The sequence below is a fragment of the Magnolia sinica genome, chromosome 13 (assembly GCF_029962835.1).
Source record: "Magnolia sinica isolate HGM2019 chromosome 13, MsV1, whole genome shotgun sequence".
Taxonomy (NCBI): domain Eukaryota; kingdom Viridiplantae; phylum Streptophyta; class Magnoliopsida; order Magnoliales; family Magnoliaceae; genus Magnolia; species Magnolia sinica.
In genome coordinates this window covers 7,972,955-7,984,225 of record NC_080585.1, presented here as the reverse complement: position 1 = coordinate 7,984,225, position 11,271 = coordinate 7,972,955, and the positions used below count along the sequence as shown (strand labels likewise).

Sequence of the window (11,271 nt, the reverse complement as noted above, 5' to 3'; positions counted from 1 at the left end):
TTATTGTTGCTAACATCTACTTCCACCCTAACATGATATGGCAGGAATTAATTGGACAACATGCTATTGTTGGATATAGAGGATTGCGACTTATTGCAATCGGGAGCTTTTTATGTTGATGAGACCCTGACGTAGGCCCCCCTCAATGTATGTATTGTACATCCATGTTGTTTATATGTTTTTGCAGCTTATTTTAAGCCATAATCCAAAAAATGAAGCAAATAAAAATTTTAAGTAGACCACACTATGATAAACAATGGTTATTAAACACTCACCATTAAAAACTTCTTAGCAGCCACCGTAATGTTTATTAACCATCCAACCTGAAAAAACAAATATCACCTTAATTCAAAACTTTTGTGCCAACCCATAAAAGGTTTTTAATGGTAAAAAACCATTATTTCTTGTGGTGTGGTCCACCAAAAATTTGCACCTGCTTTAGTTTTGAGACCACATCCTAACATAAGCAGCAAAAACAAATGAACCAAGCGGATATACAATGCATGCATTGAGAAAGTTATTCGATCAAGTCAGGCCCAATTTCTCATGGTCACTTGCCATCTAATTAAATTCCACCACATCATACCACGAAGAAGGGCGGTACTGACAGAGGCAATAAGATGCAAGGAAGTATGTGATGAGGTTGATCACAATCTTCCTCAAGGGGATAACTTCTCCAAATCTATGGAGCTTCTCTAGACTCATCACAGAGACTTATTGAATCCACGGAAAAAATAAGAAAAATAAAAACAAATTCTAAAATTTCATAAATTGACTGATAATAAAAATAAATGAGTCTACAATTCTTTAAATAGAGATACCAAGCCTTGGAAGAAGTTTTGGAATTAAACTACAAATAAAACTCCGTAAAATTCATAACTTACTGTAAATGGTAAATTTATTATTTATAGTGTCTCACGTGGCTTAACATGTTATTCTCTTAAATTCTTAAAACACTTTTTATATTCTACACAAGTCCTAAAGCTCAAAGTATAAAGAGTGATAATCAAATTTAAACTTACTATAAATAGTAAAAATGGAAATAAAATAAAATTTCAACTGTCAATTTGATATAATCTTTCGAATTCAGCATGGGTAACCCAATATGGCAAGGTTAGTTGACCAAAGTAGCTTCTGCTACTTCAAAATCATATGTGGTATGTCAAGTAACTCATTTTGATTTGTGAGATATGTCTATTTTAAGTTTTGATTACCTCGGCCTCCTAGCAGGCTTCTCCAGTGAAAGTGTCCGCAGCCGCCTCTGCATCACAATACTCTGTCCGTGTCCATCTATCTCACAAAATTAACATAAAGCAGCAAAAAACTTGGAGCATTTAAGTATGTGTTAGGCAAGCCGCAAGCGCCTGCTTTCATCTTTTAAGATAGCTACATGTGACTGTACTGCTATTTGTAGATGTGCGTTTGAAAAATAATTATTCTATCTCTGTTTTTCCAGCTGTCGTAGCCGAAAATGCTGTGTACCACAAATAGCGTAAAGATGCCAGTACGGAATCATATTTCTATTTTGCCATTCTAATTTAAGCGTCCATCCAAAGGCTTGCTACAACATTGATGTATTTATATATATAATTGGGATTACAGCCGTTTGATCAGTGGTCGTATTCAGAGATCCAAACCATGGAGCTGAGTAAAGGCAAAGGCTAAGGTGACTTCTTTACAAATCCTAAAAATTGAAAAATCCTAGACAGTTGAATCAATGGCTCATGAAAGAACGGCAAAAGAGGTGGATCATATTCAATAGAAAGAGGTTAAATAATCAAAGTGCTGAAATTTTCTCATTGGAAAGTTTCATTATTAGGTGTTCTTCATTGATGGTGTGGACAATCATGTAAATGGTTTGGATTACTGTATAGTCCGGCAAACCTCATCTATATCGACGACTGTTGGTAGTGGGGCTGGATGCTATAGATAGGATACAGGTGAGATTCCTACCTTACATATCGAATATATTCCTCAATCCAAACCATCCAAATAGTGGGATGCAGTGTAGAATAGCCAGTCTCTCAAAATCAAATATGATTAGACAATGCTAACCTTAGATTAAGGAACACCCTTTCAAATTTAGGCAATAGATGCCTACTATAAACCAGTCGAAATCATACTTGCAGTCTAATTTGAGTTATAATACACCTACGGTGGGTCCCACTGTTTGGGTAGTTGAGATTTGAAGTCCATGCCACATGTAAGGTGGAGGAACTCATCCATATCCTTGCTAAAGTGCATACGTCTGCATTGTATCAAAAGGCCCAAAAGTGCAGCAGAAAGGGTAAAAGAGTCTCTGGCTTATTAGCCGATCAGGGGAATGACCGGACAAGGAATCGTTGCTGGCCCACCTGGACTGAGCTCCTTTAGCCATTGATTCGGTGGAATTTGATTGGATGGCAAATTGGTGTTAGAGATGAAGCTTGTTCGTATACATAACCAAATAACTTTCAAAGCTTCTTTGCTTGGCCTATCTCTCACACCAGCCTATCATCCAATCAAATCAAAGGTGGAGGGAGTACAGACAAAAGATACTACCTAATCCGTATCTGAAAATGACTGAGCTTGGACCCACATAAGTTCCTCACCTGCCCTTTAGAGGTAGATCCTCCAAATATAAAAAAAGAAAAATCAAATTGGGCACCTTTTAATTATTCCAACTTGAAATCCTATCTAAATATGAGATGCCAATTATATGGAGCTTTGTCCTACAAAATCTACTATTGGCTCGCTACTATGTGTGTGTGTGTGTGACATCTGCTGGCTCTCAGTTTGTATTTTAATCACGTGTGATGTGTGTGAGTGTATTGGAACTAATTATGTCGCTTGATTCAAACCAAACAACTTGACCCCAAGCACCAATATAAGTTGATACATTGAGTGTAATTGTATATGGTTGAGATTGATCACATATTCAAATACTCTAAAATATAATTATTAAGAAGATCAGCCGATTGTTGAAAGATATGGTTCTTCCTATGAGCTACCATGTGTGTGAGTGTGACATCTGCTGGCTCTCGGTTTGTATTTTAATCACGTGTGATGTGTGCGAGTATGTTGGAACTAATTATGCGGCTCGATTCAAACCGAACAACTTGACTCCAAGCACCAAGATAGGCAGATACATCGAGTGCGATTGTATATGGCCAAGATCGGTCACATATTCAACCACTCTAAAATATAATTATTAATAAGATCGGCCGATTGTCGAAGGATAGGGTTTTTCCTATGAAGATAAGTTGCACATTGCATTCCGTTTATAAGAACTTTTGTAAACGGAAACAATCAAATATAAAAAAAATACTTACAGTGTGATCATGAAGAGTAACTGTAATATGTTCTTCTAAAAGATAAAGTGATTATATTAATACTGGGAATAGTTCAATGCGAAAGTATAAACTTGTATTACAACTAAAAATTACCATTACTCATAAGATAATGTTTAACTAAAATAAGGGAAGATAATTTTGATTAGTTTATTAGATTTCTTTGAGAGAACTGGGTTTGTTAAATTCTTTAGTTATGTATAGATCTTTGTCACGACTCTTCTTCAAGCATTTTCTTCTTTATTTAATGGTTATAGCGGTTGAATCGTTGCCACATCGTATTCTAGATCCTTCATTTTCATATTTTCTTTCTAACACGTATCCTTTTAATTGTTTATTTTGCTCGACCAGTTTTCCGACTCTTGGACTTTTCTTAACCACACATTCTGCTTTTAGATACTTCCTGGCCGCATCGTGCCTCTCATCCATAAGCTTACTTATGCTCTGCTTGTGATTGCCACTCAGACGCATCTTGCTAGATCTCACCCACCCCAAGTATCCTCTTTCGTATGGTATATCTTCCCATAGAATGGCACATATCCGTTTCTAAATGGTTATTCCAAAATGGTCCTGAAATAAGGTATAACAACATCCACTCCGTCCATTAATATGGTCCCAATTTATGCGAGTAGGTAGGATCGTTAATTGGATGCACTGTAGTTTTGGATCAGACTGCCATTTGGCTTTTGCCCTTCTTTTCCAGTGAGAGTAACCATCTGAATGAATTGGATCGTATACAAGTATCATGGTGGGCATGAAATGCTTTCAATGATGGGCATGCCCATTACCACTGATCCCTTTGGTGTGGCCCACTTGAATTTTGGATGAGCCTGATTTCCGTCCAAATGGGAATGCTTACAACACCAGTTTTACAAACAGTAGTGTGTAAAAACCCAAGTCTGTGCCCACTGCCCACCGTGTTTTATGTGTGAAATCCATTTCAACTGTCAATGTTAGACCCTAAGGACGAAAATAACTTAAATCCACAATTAAGATGGGCCGCACTACATGGAACATTGAGGACGGATCCTCACCATAGGTTTGTGTGTTGGGTTATGGTGCCACGTGTCTTTCTTTAAACCCGTTAATCAAGCGTAACTCACCACGTAACTTGGCCATTTTAGACATTGTTACAGTTGAAGGTATGTATATAAGATTTTAGTTGGGATTATATTACGTAGATGAGTTTTAAATTGGAATTATATAATGTACGTACGGCCCAAATTATGGTTCATGATGATGTACGGATTGGCTTATATATATAAACTATAGTGGACCCCACAGCTTGATTGGTTCACGCACCTGCACAAAACAGGTGTTGTAGACTACTCCAGTCGGATTGGCTTTTTTTTTTCTTTCTTCCTTTTCATTTTTTAAGTGGGGGCTCCAGAGCCGTTGGATAGCCCGAAAGTGTGAGAAACATAGTTATTTGTGATGGGAGATGTGGAAATCGCACTCCATCAGCTTTATTGTGGTGGGCCACAAGTAATCAATGGCCTTTAATAATTGCTTACACCGAAATACAGTGTATGTGTAATAATTGATCCTACCAAGAACTAGGTGTGAGGGTGATCATATCTTTATTTAGATTTCAAATTGGGAAATGATGGAATCCGATACAAAAGAGTGGGACATAATCAGAGCCGTACTGATTGGCACCCTTGGGTATAGTGGGATACACACAAAAAGCCTTGTGGGACCCAGCATGATATGTGTGTAACATCAAGTCCGTTCATCGTTTGCACCACTTCATGTTAATACGTGATTCCCATATTCTGGCTGACCCAAAACTTAAGCGGACCCCACCACAAGAAACAATTGGGATAGGGACGCTCACCATTGAAAACACACTACGCTAGTTTTGATTTTTGGTGGAGCAGATTCTGTGAAGCGGGACAATAAAGCGACATGACGAGATTTGATTGCGCGAGTATGGTATGATGTCGGTCAGCCTTTTCAAATGGGAGGGGATTAGGTGCGGGCCAGACTCACACAAGACGTAGGCCCTCACAGTAGGGCCACCCTGGTGCATGTAGTCTAGTTTCACATTGTCCATCCGTTTTGCCGAATCATTTACTACTCGAGACCAAAGATGATAGTAGGAGATGTAAGTTCCTGTCGTGAGAAGATAGGTAGAGTAGTTTGTGAGAAATCCATCCTGTCCATCCGTTCCACATATCATATTAAAAAATGAGGCAGGTAAATATGCAGATAGGATGAAGAACAACCAAAAAAATAAAAGATTACAGAAATGGCTACAGTTGAAATCTCTCTGAAGTCCACCGCCATGTTTATATATCATTTAGACTGTTTATAAGATCATTTTCACTGGATGAACTGAAAACACAAAAAATATTATCACAGTAACTTATATGGCCCGGTAAATGTTTCAACAGGGGATGATTAATTTTCATTTTGGACTCATGTCTTAATCAGATGTAGAAAAATGGAGGGATGGGATGATTTTTTCACAGACATCACTGTGGCCCCACCTAGCTTCGAACTTCCTGGGATGTCCCTTTCAAAAATATTTTGAAAGCCATAATCTAATCTCCCCATATCAAGGGCTTTAACGTCATCTAATCCATTTCCATTTTTATATGCCATCCAACCGGCTAATAAGGTGAGTCCCACCAGGATGACGTTAAAACCCAAATATCTCGATACAAAACTTCCATCGAGCACCGAGAAGGTTTCAATTAGAGTCATTCCCATTCCCACATTTTCCTGTGGTGTGGCCCACTTTGGGTTTGGATAGGCCTTGTTTGTGGGCTCCACTATAATATGATGATCCCTTGGCATATGATGGACGGAGTGGATGTCGCACGCACATCATGTTGGCCCCACAGATCTTTACATTGCACAGCTCCCGGCAACTCTAGCTAGTAAGTAGTGGCCGTGGATGATGTCATTCAGAAGGCCCCACTTAAGTAACCTATCATCCAACGGGGCATACAGGATGAGCTGGACCGTCCAAGTCAAGTAAACGAAAAAGAACGGTGATCTCGACTTTCTAAATTTACCCAAAAGCTTATCAGTTCCTTTTCAACCGTCCGTTTTGGACTGGCTCCGCCTTACACGCAGTGGGGTCCATCACTTCAACTAAGTTCAAGATGTCATGGCCCACTAGTCCGAGCACACATCTTTCCTATTAAAAAGTATATTTTCCAAAGAGGGAGTATGTACATAAATGCAGCGCAGTTAGACCCTTTGTCTTTTGGCATCAGACCAGCTGCAGGCCTGCAATCTCTGCACAAATCTCCAAAACCCAAAAGAGAAAATAAATATATAAATAAACAAAAAAAAAAAGACAGTCCCTTGAGTGGGCCTTGACTAACATAGTATCTTTGTCCTTCTATGAAAAGTAAAAATTAAAAATTAAAAATTAAAAATAAAAGATCATCTTTCATTCTCTTCTATATTTTCCTTTGACCATCCTTTTAATATAGTTCTAGGGACATGATATTTCCATCTCCAAAAGTTTTCCCACCCCATAAGGGTAATTTGGTAATTGTACATATAGGTGAAGGTTAAGGTTTTAAAATGATGGTGACTCATCCTCCCCACATGTGGATCTCATTTATTGCTATCCTGACCATCCAAATTGTGGGTGACATTGTGGATGTGCCATATCCCTGAAATGACAGTGATCAAGGAATCTTATCAGCCATTCAATTCATGGCTGTTAAATTGATGGGTAAAAGTAAAATGTTGAGTGGTCCAGATTCATAGGGAAAAATAAGATGGTTCATGCAATATTCTCATTATAATGTTTTGGTTTTGCTCCATCCGAATTCGGTCAGCAATATGGACGGTCTGGATTGCAATACAAACTAAGCCACATGTACGGTTAAAGAGTCACCACTATCTTTAAGATGGTGGTAAACTATTACAGGAGTTTTGAAGCTTGTAACCTTGTACAAGTGGGCCATGCTTCAGTAATAAAAATTGTTAGTGTGGCGGGTCTCATCCTTTGCTAGTTATGGAACATGGGGAGGTATTTGATAGTCTGGCTGCCTAAAACACTTGATACGCAGGCACTTACACATGGTAGACGTGGCATGTATCAGCTCGAATCCAAAATCAGATTGATTGACCGATACTAGCCTCTGATACTAGTGGACACCTGTTTATTGAAATAAGATCATTGGATATTCTTTCTCTGTCCAATTAATTTCTGGGTCCTGATACACCTATAGGTCTAGGTAATTTGGACGGTTTAATTTGAATTAATTGTACACCATATATCCATATTTTTTGAAGTGCCTGAATATCATCCACTATCTTCTGCCAGAGTATCAATGCTTTTCTCATGGAACTGATATTTAAGAGCCAAGAGTTGATGGAAAGGATTTTTCCATCCGGAATATTTTTGGTGCATGGCCCTACCACAGTGGGGTTATTATATCAAAGGTTTGGATCTCGTTATCGATAGAAGGCCCAAAAACTCAAGCTGGGCCCACAATGCAGCACTTCAGGAAACTAAGTCCAAAGCTGTATGGGCTTGTACAGGGCCCAGCAAGACCAACCCAATTTCAGGTTCCAACCCCAGCAAAAAGCACCACGGAGAAAATATTTTCATACCCAAATTATCCCTACCGGGTGGAACTATCAATTTTAAGGGGAGAAAATACCATTTTCCCACAGATTGATAATAACAAGGTACTCATGCAATTCCCACCTGACAAATCCCAGTATCCAACAGGAGTTTTTGTCGGCTGCTTATCCAAGAGTAACTAAATATATCATACAAAAAAAAAAAAAAAAAAATCGAAGAGAAAAGTGCAGTTAGTGGAAGAAAATCAGGACCACTGTCTCTCTCCTTGGAATGGGCTCTCATTCTCTCAAACAATATTTGAATTTTGATTTGCTTGTCTCGTCCTTGCATCAACCCAATTCCCAAAAGATTCAAATCCAACCCCTCAAAATCTACTGTTATTCTCTCTCCAAAACATCCCCTTTATATCCTCTTTCTTTTCATTTCACTACCGTGGAAATGGATTCCATGAGATTTTCAGCTGGAATGGGTGGAATTTGGAGGGATCAGCTCAAACCAAGAAAACCCACCAAGCATTTCAAGGGTAAGTGCTTGGAAGACCACTCCTTTGAGGTTTCAGTAGATGGGTATGGGCCTGTTTTAGCTCTAATGCTTGTTTGGGGGTCTTTTGTTTTTGGGTCTTGTGAGGATTTCTCAATGGTTTCAGTTCCTTTGGGGTTTGAGGTTTCTGGGTATGAAGCAAGGCATTGGGTGTCTGAAAATGGTGTTTTTGCATTTGGTTTCTTGCCTGATTTCCAGAAAGGTGATGGCTTTGTTGTGGGGATTTGGTACAATTTCAAAGGCAGAGGTGTGGCAGAGATGCCGCCTGTTTGGACTGTTGGTGGGGGTATTAGAGTCTCAGAAAACTCTACTTTTCAGCTCTCCAGGGATGGGAGCTTGCTCTTGTTTGAAAATCCGACTGGCTTGCTTGTTTGGAGTAGCAATACTGCTAGTTTGGGAGTTCAAGAAGCTAACCTTTTGAACAATGGGAATCTGATTTTAAGAGGTTTTGGGCAGAAAGTGGTTTGGGAGAGCTTCCACAGCCCAACAGATACTCTCCTTCCTGGCCAGTCCTTACACTTCCCTCAAACCCTCCAAGCCCCTTCAGCAAACTCCATTGCTGGTTACTATAGCTTTGTGATTCGGGACTCGGGCGATCTTGCGCTCGTGTGGGATAACAATGTTACCTACTGGAGTAGCGGTTTGGGGCCTGCTGTTTCTGCTGCTGAAGCAAGAGTCGAGTCGAACGGGGTTCTTGGGCTGTTTGATGCGAACGGTAGCATTGTTTGGCATCGGTCGAGTAAGGACGTTAAAGACCCATCTGTGGTTTTCCGACATCTGCGTATAGATGCTGATGGGAACCTTCGAATTTATTCATGGGATGATGCTCTTCAGGCATGGAAGGTAGTATGGCAAGCTGTCGAAAACCAATGCAATGTCTTTGGTTCTTGCGGTTTGTATAGCATTTGTGGGTACAATTCGACAGGGCCGGTTTGCAATTGCCTGGTTCCGGATTCGTTAAGCTTGGGCGCAGCACCTGGAGTGGAGATTGGTTCTTATGGTTGCAAGAAGATGACTGATTTGAGCAACTGCAAGATGGGCATAAGCATGTTCGTGCTGAAACAGACCGTTCTTTATGGGCTTTATCCTCCTCACGACGTCGATACAATGCTGAGTGTGGAAGCTTGCAGAGACTACTGTTTGAATGACAGTTCTTGCTACGCTGCAACTGCAAGAAATGATGGTTCAGGCCTTTGTACCATAAAAAGAACCGGCTTCATCAGCGGATACCGATATGCATCTGTTTCTGCAACTTCCTTCTTGAAAGTATGTCTGGTTCCTCAGGCAGTGTCTACTCAGGAAACCGATTTACACAACCACCAATCATCGATGCAATTATCAAAACCACGATCCACTCCGCAGGTAGATTACCACAAGGGTCTCATACTTGCTATTGGTGTGCTGTTTTTGCTAACTGCATCGGTTTTCCTTACAATTGAGATGTTTGTATTCTGGTTTATCTATCGGAGAAGGCAAATTAAGGGTCGGAAGAGAGTCCCATTCCAGAAAGATGCTTTGTTGAATCGTCATTACAGTGCGCTTATTAGATTATCATTCGAAGAAGTGAAAGAGCTGATGAAAAATTTCACAGTCCAAATTGGGCCAACTGTTTTTAAAGGCATCCTACCAAACCAGGTTGCAGTGGTTGCTAAGGTTCTGAAGAATGTGGTAGCATCCGAGAAGGACTTCCGAATGGCGGTTTCTACCTTGGGTAGTACTCACCACAGAAATCTTGTTGCTTTGAAGGGCTTCTGTTTCGAGCTGAAACACACGACTCTGCTTTACGAATACATAAACAATGGCTCACTTGATCAGTGGCTACTCAACATTGGGCGGGATAGAAATCAAGGCAGCTGGCAGCAGCGGCTCGATATTGCCATTGGGGTAGCGCGGGCAATTGCTTATCTACATCTGGAGTGTCAACAATGCATTGCTCATGGGAATCTGAAGCTCGAGAACATTTTGCTCGATGAGCAATTGGTCGCGAAAGTGACTGATTTCGGTCTACATTGCTTATTGCAAAAAGAAGCCGCTTCATCGTCGGAGACTCTACCCGAAAGAGATGTGTACATGTTTGGGGAGATGCTGCTACAGATTGTTACAGGCAAGAGGGATGCTGATCTGCATCTCCTGGTTTACAACATGTGTAGGGATGAGAAATTGAGCGAAGTCATTGACGACCGATTGGAGGGGGGAGTGGAGTGGGACAGTGTTGAAAGAATGGTTCGGATAGCTTTGTGGTGTATGCAAGACCAACCGTTCCTTAGACCTTCCATTGGTGAAGTGGTTAAGGTTTTGGAAGGTGCTCTTCAAGTAGATACACCTCCGGCAAGCACTGCTTTCATGTCCAAAGAAAATCAGACAGCTGAGGGAGACCTGGATGTTATTGAGGCAGCTTCGTGATTCAAAGACGGATTTGCCCCATGGGCAGATGGGCATTCAAATGCCAATTCTGGAGGTATGTCGATCAGATGTTTCAAAATTGGTTTTGATATCTATGTCACATACTTCAATGCAGGCTTCTTTTTCTTTTTTCCACTTAAAATTGAAGTATTTGACATGGCTAGCAGACCCATTTTGGAGCATCTGTGTAACACTGAAATTACCAAAATGACTGAAATTTAAGACCCACTGCTCTTTCGATGTGTTGACAATTGACACTGAGATGTAACAGTATCAGGATCTAGTCCTGGATCTGTATCGATCTTACAGTGCCAAATGCACTCTGGGGTTGAGATGGGACTTTGGAATTTTGTAACCATCGAACCCTGAAAGATCTGTGGATCTCTTATATGGTACGTGATTTTGACATCGAAATTAATACAACGAAGCAGATTTGGGCCA

The 11,271-nt window shown here is 40.3% G+C and overlaps 1 protein-coding gene across 1 annotated transcript; it reads left to right on the top strand.

Moving 5' to 3' along the window:
• Window positions 1–7,740: 7,740 nt before the first annotated feature.
• Window positions 7,741–11,271, top strand: LOC131222663 (G-type lectin S-receptor-like serine/threonine-protein kinase SD3-1). The gene has a single exon (XM_058217818.1). It carries the CDS (start codon window positions 8,158–8,160, stop codon window positions 10,828–10,830), a length of 2,673 nt encoding a protein of 890 aa, XP_058073801.1. The 5' UTR covers window positions 7,741–8,157; the 3' UTR covers window positions 10,831–11,271.

What these genes read in the sequence shown, in the direction of transcription:
- LOC131222663 (XM_058217818.1), top strand. Translation starts at nt 8,158, where the DNA reads ATGGGCTCTCATTCTCTCAAACAATATTTGAATTTTGATTTGCTTGTC.